The following is a 26,895-nucleotide window of genomic DNA, read 5'->3' on the forward strand; positions in this document are numbered from 1 at the left end:
TCGGGCAGCCCCGCCCCGCCCCGCCCGGCGGCCCCGCGGGGAGAGGGTTCGGGCCCGGCTGGGCAGGGGGTCGTGGTGGCACCCGGGGACAGGTGGTCTGGGGGGGACACGACACACAGGGTGGCTGCGGTGGCAGGGACAGAGGGGCAGCATTGGGGACAAGGCAGCCATGGCGGCAGGGGGACACAGGGGCTGTGGTGGGGACAGGGTGGCTGTGGTGGGGACAGTGTGGTCGAGATGGGGACAGGGTGGCTGTGGTGGGGATAGGGTGGCTGTGGTGGCTGTGGTGGGGATAGGGTGGTCGAGATGGGGACAGGGTGGTCGAGGTGGGGACAGGGTGGCTGTGGTGGGGACAGGGTGGCTGTGGTGGGGATAGGGTGGTCGAGATGGGGACAGGGGTGGCTGTGGTGGGGGACAGGGTGGTCGAGGTGGCAGGGGGATATGGGGGCTGTGGTGATGATGGTGGAGACAGCCTGGCATAGTGGCAGTAGGGGACAAGGCTGTGACGGGGCCCAGGGCCCAGCTGTGGTAGCAGGGGACACAGTCACCACAGCGGAAGGGGATGTGGTGGGTGCCAGGGCCCTGCAGCGGTGGCAGGGGGACAGCTCGGGGGCCTGCAGGCTCCGCAGGGACACGCTGTCCCCAGCACCCGCGGCATCCCCAGTGGCCCAGGGCGGGAAGGTGGCGCTTGCACAAGCCCCCGTCTCCATGGGAAGCGCAACCAAAACAACAAACAAAACCTCTCGGCCCAAAGCCACTGGCCGCCTCCGGAACGGGTGGCAGGGCCACTGCTGCGGTGTCCCCACAACCCCACCCACCCCTCAGCCCCCCAGAATCCGTCCCAGGCTCAGCACCCTCCTGAGCCAGCCCGAGGTGCCACCCTCTTCTGGAGCTCGGCTGCGAGGGCACCACCATGGTGGGGACTGGCCTTGGAGTGTCTGTCACCCCCTGCCAGTGGCCAGTGCCCCTCCTGCACCCATGGGTGCCACCGGGTGGGTTGTGTTGTCCCCCATACCCCCCTCCTGAGACGGGGGTGGCCCCTGGGGATTTCTGGCGGGGTTTCCCATGGCTTTGGTGACATGGGTGCATGGCTGGGGGACACGTGGATGAGGGGACCAAGTCAGCGGGTGGCACGTGACAGGGGGAACGGGAGTGACATGGGTGACAAGGTCAGGGGGTGACACGGACGTGCAGGAATGGCGGTAGGGTTAGGGTGACAGGAAGAGGGTGGCACAGGGGCAGGAGCTGGGGGGGGGGGCGGGGCAGGCCCGGGGTGACACAGGGGGGCAGGAAAACGGTGACACGGGGACAGGATCCTGGAAATGCTCGGCCGGGGGGTAACCGAGGGGGGACAGGGCTGGGGCTGACGCAGGGGACACGAGGGGACCCCCGGGGTCACAGGGCGGGATGAGGGGGACACAAAGGCCAGCGCAGGGGCACGATGTGCCGTGAGGCAGGGCCGGGGGGACAGAGCAGGGGGCGACACGGGGGGGGGGGGCGTGGCGGGGGGGACACACACACGGGGGTGACCCGAGGTGACCCTTACGGCAGCCCACGAGCGACCCCCGGAACACACCCGGGGCCGGGGGTGACGTCCTGCGCTCTAAGCCCCGCCCCCGTGACGCGCTCCCGCGGCATGGCCATATAAGGGAACGAGACGCGCAGGCCCCCCGCCCCGCCCGCAGCCCCGGGGGGGGGGGGGGGGCAACCGGGCGGGGAGGGGGGCTGCGGGGAGCGACACCGGGAGCGGGGAAACGTGGGAATGGGGAAGGGAGCGTGGGCTGGGAAACCTTTGGGACACACACACACACAGCCCCCCAGGAGGGGACTGGGAAGAGGGGGGGATGCAGCGGGAGGAGGTGATGGGACACGGGGGGGATGCAGGGAGCACGGCGGGGAGGGGGGGGGCATGGAGGGGGGGGGTCAGGCCCCCCAGGGGTGCAGGGAGCACGAGGAGGGGCTGGGGATTGGGGTGCACCGGGGTGGGGGGGGTGATGGACGCCCCTTCCCCTGGCACAAGCGAGCCGGTGCTGTTCCTGCGCCTCTTTATTCCACCCCAACATCCTTCGCCCCCAGACCCAGGGGGTCGCGGGGGGGGGGCCCCCCCCTAGAGCAGCGTGGCCAGCTCCAAGCGCTCGGCGCAGCACCCACGGCTGCCCAGCCGCTGTCGGGCCCCTTCCCTGCGGCGCCGGGACCCCGCCAGCTCCCGGCGCAGGGCTGTGCCGCGCTCCGGGGGGCCGCCCGCCGCCTCCACCAACGCCTCCGCCAACACCTCCGCCGACACCGAGTTCACCGGGGAGGAGCCGCCGCCGCCGCCACCGGGCTCTGCAGGGAGACAGGCAGCATCTGGCCCAGCTGCAGCACCCAGGGATGGGGGTGCCAAAGGACCCTGACACCCCCTCTTCTCAAGCACCTGGGAAGGGTGGGAGGAGAGCCCCGCAGGGCCGTGATGGTTTGGGGGGGTCCAGGGGTGCTGCACTCACTCTGCCGCTCCAGGTCGCGCAGGGCGATGGTGGAGACGGGCCGTGCCGGGTCCCCGCTGCGGTAGAGCTGCAGCGCCTCAAGGACGTCGGGTTCCAGGGCAAACTCCGCATCCCACTCGTAGTTCTCATCCACCGAGGTGTTCCTCCTGCGGGGACAGGCGTCAGGACAGTCCCCACACCGGCTCCCCGAGGGACGCAGGCAGGGACGCTGCGGGCAGAGCTGGGGTGAGCCCAGGGGCGGCAGGAACGGTGGGGACCCAGAGGAGAGCGTCCCCAGGGAGCGGTGGCCGGGGTGCCGCAGGGGCTGGGAGACAAGGGGGCGGCTCCATGCCAGGACACCCCGTCCAGAGCCCCGCGGGACAGGCTGAGAGCTGCCCCAGCATGAACCAGCTCGTCCCCGGCGTCGTGCCCGCGGCTCACCTCTTTCCGGTGCCGCCGAGGGCCAGATCCGTCCTCGCCCTGCCCTCCTCGGCCGCAGAGCCTCCGCTGTGCCAGCTGCCCCCGTCCCCGAGGGAGGGGGCCAGGCAGTTGCCCCCCAGGGACGGTGCCAACGAGGGGGGCCGCAGGAAGGAGGCGCTGCCCCGGCCACTGCTCTGGCTGGTCAAACTGCCCCGCGGCAGCTTCTCCAGGGGGGCAGGATCCGGTGGCCTGCCCGGTGCCCAGCGAGGCTCCACGGTGCCGGCCAAGGGCATGGCCTCAGTCCTGCTGCTGGCGGGGAGGCGGTGGGCTGGCTGGGCAGGGGGCTGCGGGCCGGGGCAGCCGTGCCAGGCGGCAGTGCCGGGCAGCGAGGCCTTGGCAGGACCCACCGGCAGCCTGGGGGGCTCGAGGAAAGCAGGGGCTGGGGGGGAGGTGGCGTTGGCACATGTGTCAATGCAGTCCCGGCACGGCGTCCGCCCCGCACGCTGTGGGGAGCCCTCGGCTGTCCCCAGGCTGTCCCCAGGCTCCGGCTGGCCGCTGGCATGGCTGGGCTCTGCCGGCTCCTCTGGGGGCGGCCAGTCGCCGTCGACGCACATTTCCTTGAAGAAGGGCAGGCTCAGGTACTGGAGGATCCCACTCTGGGCTGGGGGGCCGGCTGGCTGCTGGCTGCACCCCAGGCTGGGGCTGGGGGAGGCTGGGGGGCCAAGGGAGGGTTGGGGGGAGCCCTCGAGGGGCAGCGAGTCCCACAGGGCGCTGGCGGTGCTCGGGCAGGGTCTGGCGCTGCCGGGGCTGTCGCGCAGCTCCTCCACGGTGCTGTAAGGCAGAGTGGCGGCGGTGGAGGCCACGGGGCTGATGTTGATGATGCACAACGCCGTGGCTTCATCCACGGGGCTGCTGCTGCCGTAGCCAAAGTAGCGGCCCTGGCGGTAACCGGCAGCCCGGGCTCCCCGGCGGTCCTGCCCCGCGGGTCGGGGGCGTAGCGAGACCCCCTTGCGCCAGATGGGCTCCTCCTCCTCCGCGGGCAGCTGGAGGTAAGGCTCGGGCTGCGGGCCCAGGGGGTCCCGCCGGGGGTACGGCTCTGGCTCGGCAAAGGGCAGCCCCCCAAAGTCGCTCTCCTGCGGCTGCGCGTCGGTCTCCACCACGAAGCGCCCGTCGGGGCCGCGGCAGATCCGCTCCAGGGGCACGTGCTCCCCGACGTGACTCTCGTACACGGCGTACTGGGAGCCGGCCCCGGCGATGGTGAGACCCAGGCTGGTGCCGGCCTTCTCGCCCCACAGCAGCGTCCGGCGCAGGCTCTGGTAGGGAGACGGCTGCAGCTTCAGCTTCGCGGTGCTGTCTGGGCTACCAGAGCCACGAGAATGGCTGGAAAGAAGAAGGAAGCTGCAGCACTCCCATCCCGGCTCCGAGCTCATCCGGCTGCCCCCCTCCCTGTGCCGGGAGAGCTTGTGCCAGGCACCTTGGCAGCAGGTACCGTCACCCTGCACCGCTTGCTGCAGGCTCAGCAGACCTGCTCCTGCGCTTCCCGATCCTTTTCTTCGGCAAAAACTCCCTGGAGGGAGCACCCCGGGGGAGCACTACCCCCCCGGCGCACCCTGAGCCCAGCACCCCGCTCCTAACGCCCCCCTCTGCAGCCAGCCCTCGGCCAGCAGCGGCAGAGGGGGGTCGGCTGCCCCCCCAGCCTGTCCTTCTGCCCCCAGCCAGCAGTGAGTGAATGATGGGGAGCGCAGCGAGAGAGGGAGGGAGCGGGACGGGGGAGGGAGCGTGGCATGGCACGACTTACTGTGGAGGTGGAAGCTTCTTGCTGGGGGAGAAGACGAGTGGTGGATCTGGAAGGTCATGAGAACACAAGGGGAATCACACGGCGAGCAACTCAAAAGTGATGATGAGGGGACGGCAGCACCCACTCAGCCCTACTACCGCCCTTGGCGAGCGCCCCAGCCCCAGGCTGGCCTGTCCCCTCCCTGGGCACCGGGTCCTGCTGCCCTGCACACGGTGCTTCGAGCTCTCCAGGGAGCCCCGGGATCCAGGCACCTGCACCCAACCCGCCGGCTCCTACCTTGCCTTCGCTTCCGGATGCGGGCGGCACGCCGGCGGTTCATGATGCAGGCGGCCATGGTGCTGAAGATGACGGCCACGCTGAGGAAGCAGATCCCCCCGATGACGCCGGCCAGCACCGGCTGCGGCAGGAGCTCCGGCAGCTGGGTGCGAGACGGATACACCTCCATGCCTGGGTCGGGAGACACCGTCAGAGGCTCCGTTACACACCAGCACGGCGGGCACAGCCTCCCTCCCGTCGCCAGCACCACGGGGATAAACCAGCAAAGCCTCGGATCTCTCATCCCTTGGGGCTGCTCTGCCCTCGGTGGACCCGTGCCCTCCGCCACGCCAGGCCCCGGGAGCAGGGATGCTCTGCGCAGAGCTCTCTGCTACCTGGTCCGCGAGACCGGAGTCACGCCGGATCCGTATGCGGAGACGGGCGTTCCCGCAGCGTTAGCTTTGCGGGGGGGGGGGGGGGGTCCTGCTCTGGGCGCTGTGTACCCTGGTCTAGCAGCGGGGACACTTGGGGGTGGGAGCAGTGTGAAGGTGTTTCTGTTTGGGAAGATCCTAGACCACGCCGGGCGCTTGACACCTCTGGTTTCTGTCCCCAGGGCAGGAAGAGCGAGCGGGTGGCAGCCCAGGCCTTACCTGCTGTGGAGACGTTCACCGTGTTGCTGGGATCGCTGATGTAGCTGCCAGCCAAGGCCACCAGTCGGAACTCGTAGAAGGCGTCCTGGCGGAGCAGAGGGCCATTAGCCTCGGCCCAGTGACCAGCCAAGCCCCAAGCCCACGTGGCTGCAGAGCCAAGCGGCTCCGCAGCATCGCCAGATGCCCCAGCTCTGGGTAGCAGCGATGCAGATCTGACTCCCCCCTTCCCTTGCTGCATCCCGCCCGGAGCAGTCAGGGAGCACCCGGTGACATTCCCACCTTGATAAGTCCCGGCACCAGGACCTGGGTCTTCGTGCTGGGGATGGAGCGGTCCAGCACCTCCCAGCCCCCCTTGTCCTGCCGCAGCTCCAGCGCGTAGCCGCTCAGCGCCACCGAGGACTGAGCCGGGGGCTCCCACCGCAGCAGGACCCCACGCGCAGTCTCGTTGGCGGTCAGAGCCTGCGGCGGGGACAGGAAGATGCGCACGGTCACGGCCGGCGGCTCTGGAGGCACTGTGGTCACTGGGAAGCCTGAGGAGAAAGGGGATGGTGGTGTGGGAGCCGATGCCAGGGGGACAGAAGGGCAGAAACAGGAGCCTCCTGCGTGCTGGAGGGCTCTGGAGGGGGATGGTGGCTGCTTCGGGGAGCGCACGGGCCCCTCCTCTTACCCCTGGGCACGGATGTGACGATCTGGCTGAAGGGGCCACTGCCCAGCTTGTTCTGGGCCAGGACGCTGAACTGGTAGCTCATGTCTGGCTGCAGATTCTCCACCAAGAGGTGCTGAGCTCCCACCGGCACCGAGAGCGACACCCAGTCGTGATGGGCCCGGGGCGGATGCTTCACCCTGAGCAAATGTGGGACCTGTGAGTCCAGAGCCGAGCGCCCCAGGTGGGGCGGAGGGGAGTGTGGGACACCAGACCCTGCCCATGGGGACTCACAGCGGCGTGTACCAGACGCTGAACCTCTGGAAATACCCCCCATCAAACCCCGGCTCCCAGGAGATGTTGGCTGCCAGCAGGAGCGGGAGCACAGAGACGTTGGTGACAGCGTGAGGGCTGGTACCTGGCGGGGGGGGAGTGGAGAGAAGAGCTATCAGACACAGACAACAGCCGTGCAGGGGCATTTCCATCCCTTCCAGCACAGGGAGGCTGCTGTCGCTCAGCCCAGTGCAGCCCAGCACCCACGGCATCTGCCCACCAGGGACGGGCGACTCACCCAGCACGTGGACGGAGGTGGCGGTGCTGACGCTGGCCACCTGGTTGGTGGCCATGCACTCCCAGACCCCGTGCTGCTCCTTGACGAGAGGGCGGAAGACGAGGCTGCTGTTGCCATCCACCTGGGCACCGCTCTTCCCCACGCTGCCCACCTGCCCGGCAAGGTGAGAACATGCTGATGGTGGGCGACCACCCACCCCACCGAGGGCCAACACGATCCACCACCCCGGGGCTGCTTTAGGAACCGAGGGGCAGGATTTTGCCCCGGTTTCTTAGAGGGCAACACAAGCAGAGTGCCCTGAGCCCCTTCTGCACAAACCAGATGTGCCCCTGTAGCATCTGCAGGGACATGGACACGGGGACCGCCCCAGGGCGATGCCCCAGAGGCCAAAAGCAGCATCCGCCTCCCAGGAAGGCTCAAGCTGGTTCCCTGGAGCAGCGGCTCCTACCTTCAGCCAGGTGACGGTGGGTGGGGGATCCCCACGGGCAGCACAGGGGATCACCAGCTCCCGGCCCACCTCCTGGAAGTATTCCTCCTTGGGGCGCACTGTGAAGGCAGGGGGGTCCTGGAAGACAGGTAGGCACGGTGCGGGGCTTGGCGGGACAGGGCACACCGACCGGCACGCGGCACCCTCGGGCGGCTCGGCACGGCAGGGTGCGGGGGGGGGGCAGCTTGGGCGAGGGGTTCAGGCAGCCCGTCCACCCGCCCGGCCTCACCTTCAGCAGGACACGCGTGGGCCGGGACTCGCCGGCGGTGCCGTAGCTGTTGTACGGGGTACACGTGTACACTCCCAGAGCGTCGTCGTTCCCCGTCGCAATGACGATGGAGCCGTCTGGTCTCACGGACCAGCCAGGGAGCTGGGAGAGGAGGGCGCGGGGTCAGGATGAGGGGGCTCCGGGGAGGCCGCGACGAGGGGGCTCCGGGGAGGGTGTAAGTGGTGGTACCTTGTCCAGCTCCAGCGGGCGCCCATCCCTTGTCCAGCTGACGGAGAGCAGAGGGGGATTGGCCCTGGTGGGGCAGCGGATCACACCCTGCATCCCCTTGGGCAGGTGGGTCTCCGGGAGCATGGCGGTCACCTGCGCCGGATCTGCGAGGACAAACAGGGTCCTGCGTGAGGGCGGCAGGGGGCTGGGGTCCCCGTGGCAGCTGAAGGGGCGCTCCCTTCCCACCACGGCCTGTGGGGACGCGCCCCTCCACCCCGGTCTGGCCCAGCAGGGCGTTTCCGTGAGCAAAGCCGGTGACAGGACGGCCTGGGCTTGCGAGGGGCTGTGGGACTCTTACAGAGCACGGTGACGAAGGCCGAGGCAGAAGGCGGCTTCCACAGCCCGTTGCTGGGGATGCAGGTGTATTTACCGGCGTCGTCCGGGGTCGTTTGCTGGAGCAAGAGACTCCCGTCCACCAGGACGCGGACCCGAGCCTGGAGGCGGCTGCGAGGGGAGGGGGAAGGCAGCGGTGAGTGACACGGCTGGGACTGTCCCCGCTGCCCTGGGATGAGCAAACCCCCCTGCCATACCCCCAGCGCACCCATCGTGCTCAGATCCAGGCCCCAGGAGCCCGCAGCTGCCTTGATGCCATCCCCAACCCCGCTGTACCTGAGGTGGAAGACGTTGCTGCTGCCCTGCAACCAGGTGTAGGTGAGGTTTCCCGGGTACGCCTCAGCCTGGCACGCCAGAAAGGCATCTTGGGAGATGTTGACGGTGATGTTCTGAGGTGGCACCACGATGACGGGCGGCCCTGCAGCGTGGAGCAGAAGGGACAGTAAGGGCTGGGGACGGGAGACAAGCCCCAGCTACTCCCAAAGCCTGTCACACCCACCCCTGCCCCAGAACCAACCCCTGGGATGTGGCCGTGGCCGGGCGAGGACCTGCTCTTACCTTGCACGAGCACGCGGGTGGTGTGGGTGATGGTGCCCTCCTTGCTGGAAGCATGGCAGGTGTAGGTGCCTGCGCTGGCACGCTCCACCACGGCGATGCTCAGCGTCCCGTTCCTCACCTGCAACAGCACCGGGCGCATGGCATGGCCACCAAGGGACAGGACACTCTCGGGAATGTGGTGCTGTGGGCAGGGCGGGTGGCAGGAGGCAGGTGCCACCACGGCGGGGACGGGCGCCCGCCCTCCAGCCAGGTAGAGCCGTGCTGCTCTGCACGCCTGGCTGCCCCACAAGAGCCTGGCTGTGGTGGCTGACACACCACGGTGGGGCGTAACCGGTGGTTTGCCATCCTCACCTGCACCGTGTCCCCGCTCTGGACAGCCAGGTCGCTCCTCTTCCAGATGACAACAGGCTGGGGGTTGCCGACAGCCGTACAGGTAAGGCTCAGCGTGTCCCGGTCCCGCACCTCCACAAATGCTGGGGGGGTCTCCAGGAAGGTGGGAGGTGCTGCAGAGACAAGTCCAGACCCTCACCCCCAGCTCTGGCTCAACCGGTTTTGGAAGACCAGTGGATCCAGTCCCAACCCTGAGAGATCTTGGCTGGTGCTGGGCAGAGCAGCCACCAAGGGTGGGATCAACCAGTTTACCGTTGACAGTGAGATGGATCCAAGTGCCGTTCTGGAAGTCGGCGTCGGTGCTGTGCCGGTCGAGGAAGAGCACGCGGCACTCGTACCAGCCCTGGTCCTCGGCGCGCAGGAGGTCGATGCGCAGCGAGGCGCCTTCCTCGATCCGCACGCGACCTGCACGCCCAGGAAGGGGCCGTCACCGCCAGGGCTGCTGGCTCGGGGACAGCCGCGTCCCCAGGCCACCCGGCTCCCCAGGGCGCCCGCCCACGCAGCGTTCGCTTCCCTGGGGAGCGGGGGCCGACTGCCCCACTTGGCAGCAGCAGGGTCTGGCCAGGCCACGCTCGGGCTTCTTCCACCTCGGCTGGTGCCACAGGGGGCTGGGAATGGCCACCGGATAAAAGCCAGGGCAGCCGTGCCGCGGTGGAGGTTGGTCAGGCCGATGGTTAGCACTACCCCTCCTGCCGCTGGTGGGGAAAGGGGAGAGGACGCGGTGGAAAGGGGAGAGGACGCGGTGGAAAGGGGAGAGGACGCGGTGGAAAGGGGAGAGGACGCGGTGGAAAGGGGAGAGGACGCGGTGGAAAGGGGAGAGGACGCGGTGGAGGGCTCTGCCACTCAGGGGGAGCTTCGGCAGGGACCCCCCAGCAAGGCGGGTCCGTACGCCTCGAGCATCACTCCTGGCAGCTGGGCAAGAGCTGGTCCCACCGCCCCCCTCTGCCACCCCCTCCCCCCCCCTCAAGCTGCCAGCAAAATCCCTCCCCGCACCCTTCCCCCTTCCAGGGACCCTTCCCCCGCAGCCTCAGCCACCCTTTCCCCCGGGAGCCGCCCCCCCCAGCAGTTTCACCCTTAGGAGCCCTGCTAAGCTCCGGGCACCCCCGCACCATCCCCTCTCCCCGTGACACAGGGGGTGGGGGGGTGGGGGGGTCAGGCCAAACCCCTCGCCCACCTCACAGGGACAAGCGTTACAGACCCCTGGAGGGGCAGGGTGGGGTGGGGGGGGGGCTCCCCTTGGCTGTGGGGCCCTCACCCCGAGCAGGCAGCAGCCCCACGGCCTCTTTGATGAGGAGGAGGATAAGGGTGCAAAGCGCAGCGAGCACAGCTCGTTAATCCCCTGGGCTATTATCAGAGCCATAATCGGCTCAGGAGTGCAGCAGGCAATTGGCTCAGCCCCGGCTGGGGTGCACAGCCAGCGGCACCCACCGCCCCGGCACCCCCAGGCCTACGTGCCCCCGACCCCGCTGCTGGCATCCACAGCCCACAGAGCTGCTCCAGGCTGGGGATACGTGGGTTGAGCCCCTGGCGTGCCGGTTCCCGGCGTGGCCTTGCTCCCAGCACATGGCCAAGAGCAGCGCCGTGCGCGGCTCTTGGCACCGGAGCGGCCCACGATGCTCCGGTCGACATCCCAGAGCTCCCCAGGACCAGGAGCTTCCTGATGTGTTTCCAACAAAGCAAGTTTTGCCGAACCCTGCTGTCAGCTCTGCCCAGGACCAGAGTCCCCACGTGGTGCCTGAGCCACAGGCACCCACCGTGTGGGTGCCACCGGCCGTGGGAGGCTGCACCCCGCCAGACCAGCCTGGCGAGGAGGAGGAGGAGGAGGAGCGGTGGGACCCGGGCAGGCTGGTTTGGGCACAGAGGCTGGGTGGCCGACGGACAGGATCACACGGCGAGCGCTGGGGCAGCGCAGCCCTGCGCAAACCCAGCACACAAACGCAGGCAAGCCCTTCCCAACAGCACCGGGAACTTCAGCCGCCGCATCTCCCACCCCTCCTGCTTCTCCCCTTGCCCAGCTCCGACCCAGACCCACGGCGTCTCCCGTGGCAGGAGTTGTGGGGGACAGACGGGACGTCTCTGGGCGCCTCCGGCAGCACCCCGCACTCGGAGCGCGAAGCGACACCCCAGGCCAACCCCGAACACGATGGGGGTGGCAGGAGCAGCGAGAGGAATGGAGCAATGGCAAAACACCCGTGGGACAAGGGGTCCTCCCACCCTTCGCCAGCTCCCACGCCGAGCCCCGGGAATCGGGGCAGCTCCGGGAAACCCCATCCCTGCCTGCAGCTGCCAGCTCGCAGCCCCAGGAGCCACGCGGGAGCAGCAGGCTCCTGAACAAAGGTCCCTTTGGAAGGGATCAGAGCGCTCTGGGGACGCCCCCCCAGCCTCCCCCTAATCCCCCGTGCTGGCCCCAGCCCCCTCCTCCTCTTCCACCACCCTGCCGATAACAAAACCGCCGCTGCCCTCCGGACCAGCATCCCCCAGTGCCTGGAAACCGTCATTCAGAGGGACACAAAGGGGGCTGCAGCCCCAGCCGCCGTGCTTGCCAGCAGGGATGGGTGCCCAAGCTGGCGGCCAAGCCAGGGGACCACTGGCCCTGCTCTGGGCTAGCTGACAGCAGGGGACAGCAGCCCATGACGCTGTGGTGGACGGTGGCTGACCTCGTTCCCCCAGGCGACTCAAGGGCTCTCACAGAGGTGGCTGCAGCCCAGCCCATCCCCAGGGTGCCCCAAATTGCCCCAGGAGGGACATGGGTGACAGCAGGAGCTCCCTCTGGGTGACACCTTATCGTCTCCGCCTGGGAAGGGCTGGAAGGATGGGCTGCCCTCGCCCTTACCCTGCGCCCACGGCCCCTGCCCTTCCCTCCATCCCTTCCCAGCCCCCCAGAGGATTGGGAACAAGCCGCCCTGCTGCCATGGTGACAGCCACCAGCCCCCCTGCCCACCCACCTCGTCCTCATTACAGCTGCCAGACCCCTTCCCCCCCCCCCCCCCCCCAGCACTGATCCTGGAGCAGCCCAACCTGCTCCCCCAGCCCCCCTGGCAGCAGGGACAAGGCAGGGGGGGCCGCGGGCAGCGCAGGCAGGACGCTGCCAGGCTCCTTCTGGGTAACCGGAGCTCCGGCAGCCCAGGGGCCCCGCGATGCCGGGCTCAGGTAACAGGAGCCCAGCCCAGCCCTCCCGGGAAAGCAGGTGCTGTGCCATTACCGGAGGGTTTATTGTCACCACCGGTCCCAAGGAGCCAGCTCGGGGCTGGCTGTGGAGCAAAGGTGGCCCCGTGCACAGGCTGCCAGCGGGGAAGAGACCGAGGGATGCCCCAAAATGTGTTTCCTCCTGCGCAGCCCGGGGCCAGGCGGGAAAGCGTTGGCTCAAACCTCAGCCTGCCATACATTTTTTTTTTTAGGCAAGGGCCGGTTTTGGGAGTGGGGGCGGGCTCCTGAGCCGGGCGTGATCTGGCGCTCCAGCCCAGCCCAGCCTGTCCTGCGGGAGGATTTCGGTGTGTCGCCGCCACGGGCTTTTTGGAGCTGGGTTCAGCCCCAAATGCCTACCAGCCACCAGCCCTTCGCCTTCTTTCTAGCTTCCCTGTCCTTGAGGGACGCTGCCGTTGTCTTCACCTCCGTGCTCGCAGGGATCCCTCAAGGTCTGCCACCGCTTCACTTTAAATATCCCGTAAAGAGGAGAATATCCCCCTCCCACGCCACAGCCCTTCCCCAGCGCAGCTTTGCTCCAAATCCCAGCCAGCCCAGCACCGCCAATTAGCGGCTTCACCAAAATCCCTTCCCCAGGCTCAACCTTCAAGCGACCCACATGGGCCGAGGCAGCGGCATGGCAGTGCCTGGGCACCCACAGCCTCTGGCATGGGACACCCCACTGTCACCGGCCTTGGTCTGGCACAGCAGGCAGGACAGGAGAGCCAGGGCAGCGTGGCAGGCAGGGCCACGATGCCACAGCCTGGGTGCGGGCAGGCAGGCGCGCTTGGCCGCCCCCATTCCCAAGCAGGCGGTGCTGGGGGAGGCCTTGGCAGCCAGAGGCCACGGTGATGGGCGCGATGGCTGGAGTGCTGGGAGCCGCCCGCCTGGGGAGCTTCTCCCACCCTCCACCCCGGTGGGGGATCCCTCCTGCTGCTGAGCTGGGCCTGGGGCTGCGTCTCCGCTGCGAGCTGGGTATCCACATCCCCTGTGCCTCCTACCCTAGCCACCCCCGGAGCTGCTGCACAAGGAGGGGACTCTGCCCTGCTGCGGGGTCCTCCCCAGCCCCACAACGGCCCCTCCTGCTGCCCGGGGCCAGAGGGAGAGCCCTGCGCTTCCCCACCACCCCGGCACCGTGATTAATGTGGTCTGACAGCAGCAGCCCTCGGCTGGGGCCCAGCCAAGGAGAGTGGGGACGTGGGACACCGGGGACGTGGGACACCAGAGCCAACCCGGCTGGCCCAGTGTGCTGCCTCGGGACAGTCCCAGCCTGGAGGCTGGGGTCAGTCAGGCCCCCCAGAACCCCACAACCGCCCCAGACATGGAACTTACCGACGTACTCTGGATCCACCCGCGGTGAGTAGAGCCCGAACTTGATGAAGATGGGGAGGACGAAGCCGAAGCGGACCCACTCGATCACGTAGAGTGGGGGACGGGCCTCGTGGGTGTCCAGGAGATCGCAGCCCAGCACCGTGCTCTCCCCGACTCGCCCCACCACGGCCCGGGACTCGCTCTGGCCGCTGCCTGCCGGGACCAAGGCGCAACGGGTGAGCTCCGGCCGGTGTGACGGGACCCTGCCGCCGCCCCCCCCCCCACCCGACCCGACCCTCCAGCCCACGGACCCATCCCCAGCCGGCGGCACCGGCCGGCCTCGGCCCCGCGGCGTCGGAAGCGGCACCACGTGCGCTGTCCCAGCCGCCTCCCGGGGGCCTGGCACCGGCCAGACCGGCCCCGCCGCCGCTCCCGCCCCGGGCTCCCGCTCCGACTCGGCTCCTTACCGGCGAGCAGGCTGAGGACGGCGGCGCGCAGCCACCACCGCATAGCCCACGGCCCCTCTCCGGCGGCTCCCGCGGCGGACGGGCGGCGGCGGGGGCCGAGCGGCGGCCAGCGGTTGGGCACCGGCGGGGTGCCGGTGCTTCAGGGCCCGCGGACCGGCGGGCTCCGCCGGGCTGCCCACGGCGCACCGGCCCCGGGCGGGGGGCGCTGGCGACTCCGCGTCCCGCCGCTCCGCATGCCCGTCCCGCGGGGGCTCGGCTCGGCTCGGCTCGGCTCGGCTCGGCTCGGCTCGGCTCGGCTCGGCTCGGCTCGGCTCGGCTCGGCTCCCCCCGCCCCGCTCCGCTCCGCTCCGCTCCGCTCCGCTCGCTACCCGCGCTCCGGCCGCCGCCGCCGCAAACAAACCCGCGGCACTGGGAGGGGCCGCCTCGGGCCCCGCCCCCTCCCCGCCCCGCGCCGCCCGTTGCCGCGGAGACAGCCAATCGGGAGCCCGGCGTCGGGCGCCTCCCGAGGCGGCCAATGGCGGCGCGGGGCAGCGGGAGCCGCCGGGGTGGCTGCTGGGAGTTGTAGTTCCGTCGGGAGTTGCGGGGAGCGGGTGGGACACGGGGCGGGAGCGTGATGCAGGTGTGCCTGACGCAAGGGTACGTCACCAGGTGTGTGTGACACCGGCATGACCGGGCCGGGACCACCGGCAAAGCATGGCGCCCACCCGGGCTGGGCCTGGCTGTGGCGAGCCGTGCCATGCCGTGCTGGGCCAAGCTGTGCCATGCCGCACCGCACCGAGCCCCTTCCTTCCACACCACACCACACCACACCACACCACACCACACCACACCACACCACACCACACCACACCACGCCATATGACGCCAAGCCATGTCATGCTGCGCTGTGCCATGCCACGCCGCGCCCATCCCCGTGGCGAGGAGGCTGCGCACGTGTGGGTGCCCCCCCCCCCCGTGACCGCCACCATGACCCGGTCCCCCACCTGCCCTTCCCTTGCCACGGCTCCCTCCTCTTTAATCCCATCCTAATTGTGTCCCTGGCGCAGGGACGGCCACCGGGGCGGTGTCCCCATCCCGCCAGGCTGAGCCGGAGCTGGGCTGCCCGCCAGGCTGGGGGCTCTGGAAGGCCTCCTGGGACAGGGGCTGACCGGGGAGGGGGACATCCCCCGCGTCCTGTCGCCGCGACGGAGCCCGGCATCGACGGTCGAGCGTGGCCGTGCCAGACTGCGCGCGCTGTGCCGGGGCGCTGCCTCTGCGGCACCGCCGAGGCCCGGCAGCGGCGCTGGGCGCTGGGCTGGGGATGCTGGGGCAAAGCCCCCCGTCCTGGCCCCCCTTCCCTGGGGCAGAGGGTCCCCCCCGTTAGCCCGGCCTGGCCCGGCCCCCTGAGCCTGGGAGACTATTAAGGACAGAGCTAAAGTAAGAGGAGTTAAAGCAAATAATTCTGCGGTTAAGCTGCTTTCCTGCATCTCACGGGCCCATGTGAGTCCTGCGGCTCCCGTGGGCTTAGGCGCTGCGGCTGGACGGTGCTGCCCCATCCCCAACATCCCCATCCTTGTCCCCCCATGGAAGGTTGCCCCCCCCCCAGCCACTGGTGCCCCAGACAATGGGTGCAGCCAGAGCCCAGCACCCCCAGACGACCCCGTGTCCTGCCGTGGTGTCACAGCCCACCGGAGGAGCCACGGCATCGCTCATGGGACGCTGGTGCTTCCCGAATCCCCATCGGGGAAGGGCTGTGGGGCACCGGGCAGAGCTGCTTTCTACCCCCTGCTTTTTAGGGTGCCCCGCACCCTGTGGCGAAGACTCCCCGCCAGTCACCTCCTCCGTCCCTGCTGGTCCCACCCCAGGCCCTGCAGGAGGAGCTGGGGCCAGGAGACGGGGACACCGGGGTGCCACAGCCACCCCGAGACGGCCAGTCGCCCCCAGCCATGGCTCTGAGCAGGGCACAGCCCTGTGTCAGCAGTGCCCGGTGCCTCCACCTTGGTGCTTCGTTCCTGAGGGAAGACGCCAATGTTTTGGTGTTTCGGAGCAGCGTTTGGGGGCCGTGGAGCTGCCTGGCAGAGGTGATGGCGCCGCCAGCCCCGGGCCGTGGATACGGAGCTCGTGTCCAGCAAGTGCCAGGCACTGCCGGCCATGTGCCACACACCCAGCAACGGGGACGGTGACACTTCTTGCACTTGGGATTTAAATGCCACCAAGGTTAGGAGCAGCTGAGAAGAGATTTTCAGGATTGGACTTTTGGACAGAGATGCCTAAATTCCAACTAAGCTACACTTTAAGCATCAACGTCCCGGGCCGGCCCCTGGGCGCTGACGCGGCTGCCACCCTCCGCATGGCATCACCGCTTCGGCGGGCGACCAGCTCTGGGGTGCTGGTGCCCCAAAGTGCGGCCACTCGCGCTTCCCAAGGGCTGAGGGCGGGCAGAGACCCAAGAGCCGGGACCAGCACGGCCCAGGGTGCAGCTGCTGACCCGACGGGGCGGAAGGGAGCCCGGCAGAGCCGCGAGCGCCTGTGGTGCCCACCAGCTCCCCACACACAGACCCGGAGAGAAGCCACGTGAGAGTCCTTTAATGCAGGAGGGGACAGGCGGCAGCACCCGGGCGCTGGGAAAGGGCCCTCCACCGTTTTGGAGCGACTGTCGCCACCGAACCCATCCGGCACACGCTGCCCTGGGGAGATGGTCATGCTCACGCCTCCTCGCTGTCCTCTCCGGCGCTGTGGTGGGGCAGATCCTGTTGGGGAGCTGGGCTTTGGGAGCTGCAGCTCCCCTCCTGCTCGCTGCACCCGGCACCCCACCGGCCGTGGCGCTGGCACGGCACGGGGAGCCGCTCCGGGGAGGGGAGTGACGTAGAGACAGGCCTCCCCGCCGCAGGGCTGCACCTACCCAGCGCGCTGGCAGAACCGGATCACGGCTTGCTCCTGCTCCCGTGTCTCGATGGAGCCGGGCCGCAGCCGCCGGATCTCCCGGATGGCATCGCCACCGTTCATCTTCCGCGCCTTGGCCAGGTAGCAGGCCAGCATGGTGCCCGTCCGGCCGTGTCCCAGCAGGCAGTGCACCGCGACGGCCTGGCCGGCGGCGCCGCACGCACCGTCAGAGGCGCCGGCACGGAGGGCTGCGGGGTCCCTCCCGCGCTCCCCTCGGTGTCGCAGGCGTTGCCTCCCGTGGCGTTACCCCCCCTCGGTGCAACCTCTCCCTGGGTGTCACCTCCTCGCCCCCCCCCCCCCCCCCCGAGGTGTCACCCCCCTCCGTGCTGCCTCGCCCCCCGCCATACCTCGCCGCGGGCGTTGGCCTCCTCCACCAGCTGCAGAAAGCTCTGGATCTGCCCGGGCGTCGGGGGGCTGAAATCGGGCACGCGGAGCCGGTGGAGCCGGAGGTCCGGGCAGCAGCCGTGGTGCGGGGGCGCCCGCTCCGACAGCGACACCAGGTGCCGCACGCCCTGGCCCAGCAGGAACCGGTAGTGCCCCGGCTCCCGCGGCATGGCCAGGCCCGCCAGCCGCCCCTCCGACACCCACGAGAAGTTGGGGGGCTCGGACGCCCCCATCACCTGCGGGGACCGGCACCGTGGGGCCCTGTGCCACCATGTTCCCTGGGGACAGGGCTGCTCTGGGGACCCCCAGGGGGCCAGACCCCTGGGAGACCATTACCAGGACACCCGGGACCCCTGGGGACCCCCTGACCAGGCCCCCAGCACCCCCAGGCCGGGACCCCTGGGACCCCCTGCCAGGCCCCCAGTACCCCCAGGCTGGGACCCCCTGGCCAGGCCCCCAGCACCCCCAGTCCGAGACCCCTGGGACCCCCTACCAGGCCCCCAGCACCCCCAGGTCGGGACCCCTGGGACCCCCTGGCCAGGCCCCCACAACCCCAGGCCGGGACCCCTGGGACCCCCTGGCCAGGCCCCTCGAGACCCCCAGGTCGGGACCCCTGGGACACCCTGGCCAGGCCCCCAGTACCCCCAGGCCGGGACCCCTGGGACCCCCTGGCCAGGCCCCCACAACCCCAGGCCGGGACCCCTGGGACCCCCTGGCCAGGCCCCCAGTACCCCCAGGCTGGGACCCTTGGGACCCCCTTGGCCAGGCCCCCAGCTCCCCCAGGCCGGGACCCCTGGGACCCTCAGTTCTGGCCCCTCGAGATCCCCGGGGCCGCCTCCCCCCGCCCCCGCCCCGTAGGCCGCACCGCCCGGGCCCGGCCCCCCGCGGCCTGCCCCGAGCGGGGCCCCGCACCGCCCCGGCCCGGCCTCTCCCCGCAGGCCGCCCCCGGCAGGCCCGGGCCCCTCCCGCCCCCGCCGTACCGGGGAGGCCGCGCGGCGGAGCGGAGCGGAGCGGCGCCCGGGGAGCGTCTGCGAAGGGCGGCGGCGCGGGCGGGCACGGACCGGCCGCCAGCGGCGGGGCCGCGCCGGCCGCCGGGACACGGGGCCGCGCCCCCCCGGGGGCACCGGGACTGCGCCGCTCCGAGGGCACCGGGACAGGGGGCTGCACCCCCCGGAGGCACCGGGAATGCATCGCTCCGGGGGCACCGGGACAGGGGGCTGCACCCCCCGGGGGCACCGGGACTGCATCGCTCCGGGGGCACCGGGACAGGGGGCTGCACCCCCCGGAGGCACCGGGAATGCATCGCTCCGGGGGCACCGGGACAGGGGGCTGCACCCCCCGGAGGCACCGGGACTGCATCGCTCCGGGGGCACCGGGACAGGGGGCTGCATCCCCCGGGACTCCGGGACACAGGGCTGCACCCCCCAGGGACACCGGGACACGGGACTGCCCCGGGGCTGCCCATGCTGGTCCCAGCACCCCCGAGTTTTGCCCCTGCCCCAGGCCCCCCCATGCACAGGGGCTGGCGGGGGTGCATGTCCCCCAGCACTGGGCAAGGGGGTGCCCAATCTCTGTCCCCCAGCTTGGTGTCCCCAGGATGGGAGCGGGCCCCCTGGCCTGCCAATAGCCCCTTCCCCCTTCCTCCTCTCCGGCTGACCCTCGCCCTAATGAGTTTTCTGAGCCTGGACTAATTACCTGAGCTCAGCTGAGCTTTGGTGGGCTTCAATTTGCCCGACAAAGACCACTGCTGCTTTTCAAACCCATTTCTTCATTTATGTGATGCCTGGTGGCTTTGTGGGGGTTACAGAGCATAGAAGGGAGGGGGGGGGGGGAGGGGGGGGCGGCACACAGCCCCCGTGGCAATCATGCCTCGTCCACCGCTTGCCAGCCACCGTGTGAGAGCGCAGGAGTGCCCCAGCCCCGTGCCTGGCCTCAGGGGTTCAGGTACACCTCACCTATGATCTTGCAGGGGAAGTTTCTCCAGCCGAAGACGGGGGCTTCGTAGCGGCTGTTGTGCGTGGCCATCAACACCCCCGAGACAGAGACCCCCTCATCCCACGTGCACACGGACGAGATTTCCCCCACGAAGGACTTCTGGGCATCAAAGCCGCCCCCGAAGGCGTCCTGCTCCTGCCCCAGGAGGATGGCCGCCTCCACCCCCACCGTGTAGCCCCTCTGCAGCCCCTTGCGGGGCCAGGGCTTCCCGTTCAGCCAAAACTCGGCGATGCCGGCGGCCGACTCCCAGCTGGCGCAGACGTGCTCCCAGTCCCCGCGGCCCTCGGGGATGCGGGAGGTGATGAACTTGCCCCCCACGTAAAGCCGGTACTCGCTGGGCTTGGGCTTGAAGAGGAGGATCTCGTTGTCCTGCGCCTTGGTGGCGTAGGAGAAGAGGCTGTAGGGCCGGGTCAGGTCGGTGTAGGACCGCAGGCACACGGTGAAGTTGTGCAGCGGCTGCTCGAGCTTGGCGCTCAGCACCACGTAAGAGCCTTGGGACTCTTGGGGAGACACGAACGCTTTGGTGACCGGGTCTGGGAGAGGCGAGAAAGAGGTTGGCTGCTCCTGCCGTGGCGAAGGCAGCCGGCCAAGTTCCCCAAGGGGAAACAGGGTTGCGGCGTGCCAGCGAGGAAGCCACCACCGGCCTGGAGGTGGCCTCCAGCATCAGACCCCAAGGTGGCTTCTGTATGTGGCCCGTAATATGCGGTGGCAGGGGCACAGGGTGGTGAGGACAAGCTGTGGGAAGGAGGGGAAGAGCCCCTGTCCCCAGTCATCCCCTTGGTCCCCTCCCTACCGTCTGTCCACAGGTTGCGGGTGGCCATGGTGGTGCCCAGCGAGCCGGTGGCTGCGCAGACGTAGGTGCCCAAGTGGGTCTTGTTGAAGGAGAGGAAGAGGAGGATGTTGTCGGGGCCTTTCTGCAGGGGGTCGTGGCTTCCTTCCTTCTCCCACAGCTCTCTCCTGGGAGCTGAGCCGGGCCGGGTGTCACACGGGCGGGTGGACGCCCCAGGGTGGCCATGCCATTGCGTGGGGGGACGTGCAGGGACCATAGTGCTCCCTCCCCAGCCTCTTCTTCTCCCGCTGCCCATGGGGCCGGGGATGCCAGAGCTGCCTGCCCCACGCCAGTGCTGTGCCAGGGGCCGCAGGAGGGTGGGGAGTGCCTTGCCCGGGGTCCCCCGTGACCTCGCAGGAGAGCATCGGTGGGTGGCACAGGGCGGGTGCTGGCGGGTGAGCCCGGATCTGGGCGGTCATCTTTTCCTGCAGCTCCCAGAGGGAAGGGCCAGGCTGGGGTGAGGGGTCCCCCTATGCTCCTGGCCCCACCAGTGGGGGACATGGCTGCACCGTGGCCCCGCCGCTGGCCCCGCCGCAGCCCCGCAGCCCTCTTTGTGCTGCCTGGTGTCGTGCCCCTGCCGTGCCCCACTGCTGCCCCCCGCTGCGGCGCTCGGGGTGCCCCGTTGGGCTCTTGCCATCACATCTCCTCCTCCCACCCCTGCCGCACCCCCAGGGCACCACGCTGTGCCCACTGCTCCCCTCGGCAGAGCTGCGGGGGCATCCTCCGCTGCACGGCTGCTGTGTGACCCCCCCACGCCTCCCCCTGCACCCGCTGCTGCCCTCCCCTGCGGCGCTCAGGGTGCCCCACTGCTCCCCACCGCCACCACCGCTGCACCTCTCCCTATACCCACTGCACCTCCCGCTCTCCCCACGGGACCCCGAGGGGGTCCCGGCGCAGCTCCTCCGCCCCTACCTCGTGGGGCAGCGAGGCTGAGAGGGGCAGCGAGGGCGAGGAGGCAGAGCCACAGCTGCCCCGTGGCACCGCCGGGCACAGCCACCGGCACCTCCGTGGCGAGGGGACGCTGCAGAGCCACCGTGCCGCAGCCCTGGGGCTGCTCGAGGTCTGTGCCGGGGTGAGGGCGGCCACGCAACGGTGACGTTCACCCACGCTCTTCATCCCCAAGTACCCGGGGGGGCACCGACCCACGGGGGCTGTTTGGCAACCTGTGGAGGGGCCCGGGGTTGGTTTGCCTGCCCAGGAGCCCAGAGACCCGGGGTGGTGGGTGTGCGTGGGGCTGGGTGTTTGGGACGGGGTCCTGCGTCCCCAAGGGCTTGTGCTGAGCCGCTGCCTGCCCGTCCCCGGTAATCTCTGCTGGGCAGCACTGGAGCTGGTGGAGCCGTGTCCTGCCCGTGTGGGAGCCGGCCATGGGGCAGCTCAGGGGGGTGTTGGGAAGGGAGGGGGTGCCCCAGGCATCAGCGACGGGTTGGTGGTGGGTGCTGGCGCCTGGGGGGGACCCTGCCAGGCTGAGTGGTGCCCCCAAGCCCTCCCCAGCTCCATCCTGACCGGAGCTCCCTGGCTGGGGCACGCAGACAGCACCTTCTCCTTGGCGGGTTGCAGAGAGGTGAAGGGGTGATGGGGACGGGGAGGGGGAGAGTAGGGGCTGAGGCCGCCCCAGCCCCCGATCCATCCGGCTCTCATGGCCCCAGTGCCTCCCGCAGCCGGGGTTTCACCACCACGTCGCCCTTCACTTCGTAGCTGAGGCTCTTCCAGGCCAGGACGGCGGGCGGCAGGCGCAGGGACTGGTAGGCAGCTCGCATCTTGTCCGGGGACAGCCCCGTGTCCCACAGGTAGACGTCGGCCAGCTCGCCCGAGAAGGAGTTGTAGACGTCGAAGCCGCCCCCGAAGGCGTCCTGCTCCTGCCCCAGGAGGATGGCCGCCTCCACCCCCACCGTGTAGCCCCTCTGCAGCCCCTTGCGGGGCCAGGGCTTCCCGTTCAGCCAAAACTCGGCGATGCCGGCGGCCGACTCCCAGCTGGCGCAGACGTGCTCCCAGTCCCCGCGGCCCTCGGGGACACGGAAGGTGACGAACTTGCCCCCCACGTAAAGCCGGTACTCGCTGGGCTTGGGCTTGAAGAGGAGGATCTCGTTGTCCTGCGCCTTGGTGGCGTAGGAGAAGAGGCTGTAGGGCCGGGTCAGGTCGGTGTAGGACCGCAGGCACACGGTGAAGTTGTGCAGCGGCTGCTCGAGCTTGGCGCTCAGCACCACGTAGGCGTCGCTGGGGTCCTTCCGAAAGACGAACACCTTTCGGTACAGGTCTGGGGAACGAGAGAGGGGATGCGGCTCCGGGAGGCTGGAGTGTCCCGTGGCCCCCTCTGAGCCTTCCTCCGTCCCCCCGCCCCGGGTGACTGCGCATCGCCCATGTCCCCTCTGCTGACCCCAGCCCTGCTCCAGCACCCTCCAGCCCCACCGACCGTGCTCTGGCATGAAGCAGAGGGCTCCGAGAGCTGCCACCGTGTCCCACCCTGTGCCAACTCCTGCCCCCCGGTGTTGCCCCTACCTTCCTGGGCCACCATCCCCGAGAGCCCGGCCAGGATGGCAAGCCAGAGCCGCAGCTGGCCCATGGTCCCCAGCGCTGCGGTGGGTGCCAGGAGAGGAGCCGCCTCGGTGTGGGGCTGCCGCCCGCTGGGTTTAAGGGTTGGAGGGTGGGAGGGGAGCAGCATCCCCCCAATCCCGTCCCCCAGCAGCCTGGCATGCCCAGGAGGGGCGATTTCACGCCGTCACGCTGCTGGGCCACGAGACCCTCGGTCACCAGCCTCCACGGGGCTCCCCTGGGAGCTGTGCCCCTCGCGCGTGACCACCCCGGGGCACCCCGGCTGCCTGGCTTCACCTCGGTCCTCTCGTCTCACCACCCCCCCCCCCCGGGCAAACACCCCATGGGAGCAACTGGGTTTGATCCCAGCTCATCCAAGAGGCACAGGGGAAGATGCCCCCAGCCCCCTCGCCCCGACCCACAGCTCTCGGACGCATCCCCGGGGCTCTGCTCGTCCTGTCCTGGCCAAAGGGCTGGAGCCTGGAGCTGGAGCCGTGGGCACCAGGTGGCAGAAGAAACCACAGCAACGCTGAGTGGCCGAGGGTCCGGTGTCCTCCGAGGGTGTCCGTGGTCTGGACGCCCTCCGAGGGTGTCCGTGTGTCCTGTGAGCAGATGGGGCCGGTGCCCAGCGTGCTGTGCCCCACGCCTGGGTGCAGCCCGGCTGGGGTTGGTGGTGGTGTTGGGTTAACGGTGGGACTTGATCATCCTAGAGGTCTTTTCCAGCCTTAATGATTCTACAGAAGGGGGAGGATTTAATCCGCTCCGGGCTCTGAAACGGTGGTGCTGGGCTGGCTGGCTGGTGGGTCCGGGCTGGGGACGGGTGGCAGGGCAACAGCAGGATGCTCTCGGCTGCAGGTGGCCGCCTCTTTTTGGGGACAATGTGGGCTTGTTCCCCACGAGTCAGTCCCTCAGTTTAGCAGGGATGAGCCCCCAGGTCTCGCAGGGCTCGGCTCAGCCGGGGCGGCTCCTCGTGTGCCGCCACGCCAGATGCAGACCCCGCGGGTGGGCAGGTCCCGGCTGTGGGTTTGCACCCCTCCATCGCCCTCCCGCCCCCCCCCCCCCCCCCAGCTCTCCATCCCCACCCATTTCGCATCCCCTGTGCCTTGTGACCGCACGCGGCCATCCCTCGTGGACCCCGGCTCAGACGCCTCCGGCCCTGGATGTAAATCACCCCACTTCCCACTAATGACTGCAGAGCTTCATTACGAACTTTTGCTGCTAATTTGGAGGCACGAGGAGCACACGCCACCCGCTTCCCATCTCTCAGCCCTGGGAGCCTGGCCAGAGGGGATGGATGGTCACCCCCCCCTGCCCCCCTCAGCCCCTGCCATTAACCAAGCTTGGCCAGAGGCTCTGACAGACCCGTTTATTGTTGTGGTGATTTGCCGCTGGCCAGATGCCAGGTGCCCACCAAAGCCACTCTGTCACTCTTCCCCCCTCAGCTGGACAGGGGAGAGAAAATATCACAACAGACACGTGGGTCAGACAAAGACAGTTTAATAAAGTAAAAAGCCGCGCACAGAAGCAAAAGAAAACCAAAAGATCTTATTTTCTACTCCCCATCAGCAGGCGGTGTCCAGCCACTTTCTGGGAAGCAGGGCTCCGGTACGCGTGGCGGTTGCTCCGGATGACAAACACAAAATGAATGTGTCCCCCCCCTTCATCCTGTTTTCCCCAGCTTATATTGCTGAGCAGACGTCCTGTGGGATGGAATATCCCTTTGGTCAGTCTGGGTCAGCTGTCCTGGCTATAGCCCCTCCCAAGTTTTTACCCACCCCCAGCCTACTGGGGAAAATGGTGGGGAAACAGCCTTGGTGCTGGGTGAGCCTGGCTCAGCAGCAGTCAAAACCCTGGTGTGTTATCAGCTACCACTGCACAGCACGGTGAGGGCTGCACCTCAGGCAGACCCGTTACAATCGTGTGTAATTCCCACCGGCTGATCTCCAGCGTGACACTTATCTTGGCTTGTCCAGAGGGAGTGAAAAAAAAATCCCCCGGTCGCTTCACCTCGCTGCTGCCCTTTCTGCCTGCCAAAATCCCCCTGTGGAGCTGGGTGGGCTGGGGCTGAGCCTCAAGAGTCTCCATGGGCTTGCAGGAGCCTGCGGCTGGCACCCCCCTCCTGCCCCCCCAGGGGCTTGGGGAGATGCTTGAGGCACCCCAGGGTTACCTCCGTTGAGCAAATCAGGGTCTCTGGCCCCAAACAGTGGGGCTGAGACCCCAAGGAAGGGGACAGAGGGAGGAGAGGCACCCAGCGTGGCACCTAACAGACCCACGTTGCCCTCCTCTGGGTCCTGGGGGTGCGTTGTCTGTGGGGCAGAAGCTGTGGGGCTGCTGGGGACACTGTGGGGATGGTGCTGGGGGGCTGCGGGTCCAGTGTGAGACCCTCGGCCGCAGCACCAGGAGCTCAGCAGCTGCCGCCGGCGCCTGCCCCACGGCGGCACAGCCGGGCGGCGAGCAGCGCTGCGGGCCCCAGGCAGCAGTGCAGCACCCCCAGCCCCTCGCTCAGCCCCAGCGCGTGGTCAAAGTTCTCGAAGGTGCCGCAGGTGGGCTGCAGCAGCTGGGCGTGCAGGAGGAAATCCACGGCCAGCCCCACGCCGTAAGGCATCCAGAGCCCAAAGAAGAGCCAGCTCGCACCCACGCCTGGCTCCCAACCCGCCCTCAGCTGCGGCACGGCCAGCGTGGCCACCAGCAGCACGGCCGGCAGCAGCAGGAAGAGGCAGAGGCAGAGGGCGAGGTGCAGCAGGTACACGGGGGAGAGGACGTCCACGCTCCGGCGGATGCAGCTCGTCTCCGGCGCCGCCACCGTGCCGCTGGTTAGAGCGGCTGGCGTTGCCAGCAGCAGCGCCCCGACCCACACGGCTGCGGCCAGCCGCCGGCTCCGGGGGTCCCAGCGGCACCAGGCAGCACCGCAGGAGTTGCTGCCCACCAGCAGCCCCTGCGCAAAGAGGCTCCAGTGCCACAGGAGGTGGGTGAACCTGCACAGCCCCGCGCCCAGCCACCAGCCCTGCCAGACGCCCACTGCCACCGGTGGCAGCAAGGCGGCGAAGAGACCCGTGCCCACGGCCAGCTGGGCCACCAGTGCTCGGCTCTGGGGCCAGCCCCAGGCGTGGGGCCGTTTGGCCAGTGCCACCAGCAGCGCCCCAGTGCCCAGGGTGGCTGCGGCGCAGGTGACAGCCAGGAAGGTGGGGGCCACGCGGTGGAAGAGGGAACAGTACTGGTTGTGGCAGGGCGCGGCGTTGTAGTCCGGGAAGGTCACGTCGCTGTAGTTATAGTCGAGGTCGCCCACGATGTCCAGCAGGTCCAGGGAGTTTTCGCTATCCAGGACGCTGGGGGTCTGCGAATGAGACCGGCGAGCGTCAGGCAGGGACGTACCCGGCCGACCTCACGTTCCCGTCTCCCCACAGCGTGGCTTGTGACGTCCCCCTCCGGTGGGCTGCTGCTCCCCACCACGGAGCTGCTGCCCCGCTGGTGCCGGGGGATTCAGGTACAAGCCCTGGTGCCGGTTGAGCAGGGTGATGGATCAGGGAGGGAGACGCTGCGGGGGCGAGGGGAGGCTGCCTGCAGCCGGTACCCCAGGGGTGTGGGATTGTCCTGGGCTGGCCCCGCTGTGCATGAAAGCACGAAAATTTTCTTACAGCCTCAGAGGAGGGTTGCGACCCGCAGCGGGTGGCTGCAAACCCCACCGAGCCGCCTGCACCCGAGTTTGCCGGCAGTATCCACGGCGAGCTGCGGCCCCGCTCACCACCCCGCACCCCTGTGGCCCCAGCCCTCGCGTCCAGCAGGGTGGGAAGCGGCCGGGGAGACGCGGCAGGGGAGCGGAGAGGCACTCACCACCGGGATGCAGTTGCCCATGACGCTTGTCCCAGCGCGGCACCTGCTCCTCTGCGCTTGGGGGGCTCCAAGGGGCGCTGCGCGCAGCGGCCAACGCTCAGCCCCGCACGCTGGCCGCAGGGCGCCGTGCCCAGGGGTGCAGCTCGGCGGGGGGCACGCTTGCCGATGGGCACGCTTGCCGATGGGCACACTCGCCGATGGGCACACTCGCCGATGGGCCTCATGCGCGGCGGCACACGCTCTCCAAGCGCCGGCGGTGCCCGCTCCGCTCGCTCTGCCCCAGGCTCCACTCCTCCCCCTCGAAAGGGAGGTGAAGGACTGTGGTAACGAGATAAGAGCTGCCTCGTTAATAGCAGCCCTCCTGGCCTGGAAATCCCCTTT

The 26,895-nt window shown here is 69.5% G+C and overlaps 4 protein-coding genes across 5 annotated transcripts; all 4 read right to left on the bottom strand.

Moving 5' to 3' along the window:
- Positions 1 to 2,107: 2,107 nt before the first annotated feature.
- On the bottom strand, positions 2,108 to 14,067 carry IGSF9 (immunoglobulin superfamily member 9). Of its 2 annotated transcripts, XM_086478327.1 has the most exons (22): positions 14,013 to 14,067; positions 13,579 to 13,770; positions 9,316 to 9,468; positions 9,025 to 9,176; positions 8,647 to 8,791; positions 8,392 to 8,533; positions 8,081 to 8,226; positions 7,744 to 7,886; positions 7,516 to 7,656; positions 7,248 to 7,364; positions 6,800 to 6,950; positions 6,523 to 6,646; positions 6,253 to 6,428; positions 5,865 to 6,115; positions 5,586 to 5,670; positions 4,957 to 5,127; positions 4,681 to 4,726; positions 4,040 to 4,262; positions 2,904 to 3,982; positions 2,484 to 2,629; positions 2,255 to 2,325; positions 2,108 to 2,203 (listed from the first exon to the last, which is right to left on the bottom strand). In XM_086478327.1, the coding sequence occupies exons 1-22, from the start codon at positions 14,065 to 14,067 to the stop codon at positions 2,108 to 2,110; spliced, it is 4,005 nt and encodes a 1,334-aa protein (XP_086334453.1). The 2 variants fall into 2 exon arrangements, with proteins under 2 accessions (XP_086334453.1, XP_086334452.1); XM_086478326.1 differs by having other exon boundaries at positions 2,108 to 2,325; positions 2,904 to 4,262; positions 8,674 to 8,791.
- A 2,834-nt stretch (positions 14,068 to 16,901) lies between these two features.
- Positions 16,902 to 17,563, bottom strand: DUSP23 (dual specificity phosphatase 23). Its single transcript, XM_086478399.1, has 2 exons — positions 17,294 to 17,563; positions 16,902 to 17,087 (listed from the first exon to the last, which is right to left on the bottom strand). The coding sequence occupies exons 1-2, from the start codon at positions 17,561 to 17,563 to the stop codon at positions 16,902 to 16,904; spliced, it is 456 nt and encodes a 151-aa protein (XP_086334525.1).
- Positions 17,564 to 21,788: 4,225 nt separating this feature from the next.
- Positions 21,789 to 22,714, bottom strand: APCS (amyloid P component, serum). Its single transcript, XM_086478247.1, has 2 exons — positions 22,651 to 22,714; positions 21,789 to 22,408 (listed from the first exon to the last, which is right to left on the bottom strand). Exons 1-2 carry the CDS (start codon positions 22,712 to 22,714, stop codon positions 21,789 to 21,791), a joined length of 684 nt encoding a protein of 227 aa, XP_086334373.1.
- A 2,373-nt stretch (positions 22,715 to 25,087) lies between these two features.
- On the bottom strand, positions 25,088 to 26,608 carry ACKR1 (atypical chemokine receptor 1 (Duffy blood group)). The gene is made up of 2 exons (XM_086478367.1): positions 26,515 to 26,608; positions 25,088 to 26,017 (listed from the first exon to the last, which is right to left on the bottom strand). The coding sequence occupies exons 1-2, from the start codon at positions 26,533 to 26,535 to the stop codon at positions 25,088 to 25,090; spliced, it is 951 nt and encodes a 316-aa protein (XP_086334493.1). The 5' UTR covers positions 26,536 to 26,608.
- Between the last annotated feature and the right edge of the window lie 287 nt (positions 26,609 to 26,895).

This window comes from Leptosomus discolor, chromosome 26 (assembly GCF_034619465.1).
Source record: "Leptosomus discolor isolate bLepDis1 chromosome 26, bLepDis1.hap2, whole genome shotgun sequence".
Classification (NCBI taxonomy): Eukaryota; Metazoa; Chordata; class Aves; order Leptosomiformes; family Leptosomidae; genus Leptosomus; species Leptosomus discolor.

What these genes read in the sequence shown, in the direction of transcription:
- DUSP23 (XM_086478399.1), bottom strand. Translation starts at nt 17,563, where the DNA reads ATGGGGGCGTCCGAGCCCCCCAACTTCTCGTGGGTGTCGGAGGGGCGG. An exon ending in AGGCCAACGCCCGCGGCGAG is followed by an intron (nt 17,088 to 17,293) that starts GTATGGCGGGGG and finishes GCCGCCGGCCAG; the next exon opens with GCCGTCGCGGTGCACTGCCT.
- ACKR1 (XM_086478367.1), bottom strand. Translation starts at nt 26,535, where the DNA reads ATGGGCAACTGCATCCCGGTG. An exon ending in TGGGCAACTGCATCCCGGTG is followed by an intron (nt 26,018 to 26,514) that starts GTGAGTGCCTCT and finishes TCTCATTCGCAG; the next exon opens with ACCCCCAGCGTCCTGGATAG.
- IGSF9 (XM_086478326.1), bottom strand. Translation starts at nt 14,067, where the DNA reads ATGCGGTGGTGGCTGCGCGCCGCCGTCCTCAGCCTGCTCGCCGGTAAG. An exon ending in AGCAACGTCTTCCACCTCAG is followed by an intron (nt 8,227 to 8,391) that starts GTACAGCGGGGT and finishes CTCCCCTCGCAG; the next exon opens with CCGCCTCCAGGCTCGGGTCC. An exon ending in GCGCGACCTGGAGCGGCAGA is followed by an intron (nt 2,326 to 2,483) that starts GTGAGTGCAGCA and finishes GTCTCCCTGCAG; the next exon opens with AGCCCGGTGGCGGCGGCGGC.
- APCS (XM_086478247.1), bottom strand. Translation starts at nt 22,714, where the DNA reads ATGGGCCAGCTGCGGCTCTGGCTTGCCATCCTGGCCGGGCTCTCGGGG. An exon ending in GGGGATGGTGGCCCAGGAAG is followed by an intron (nt 22,409 to 22,650) that starts GTAGGGGCAACA and finishes CTCGTTCCCCAG; the next exon opens with ACCTGTACCGAAAGGTGTTC.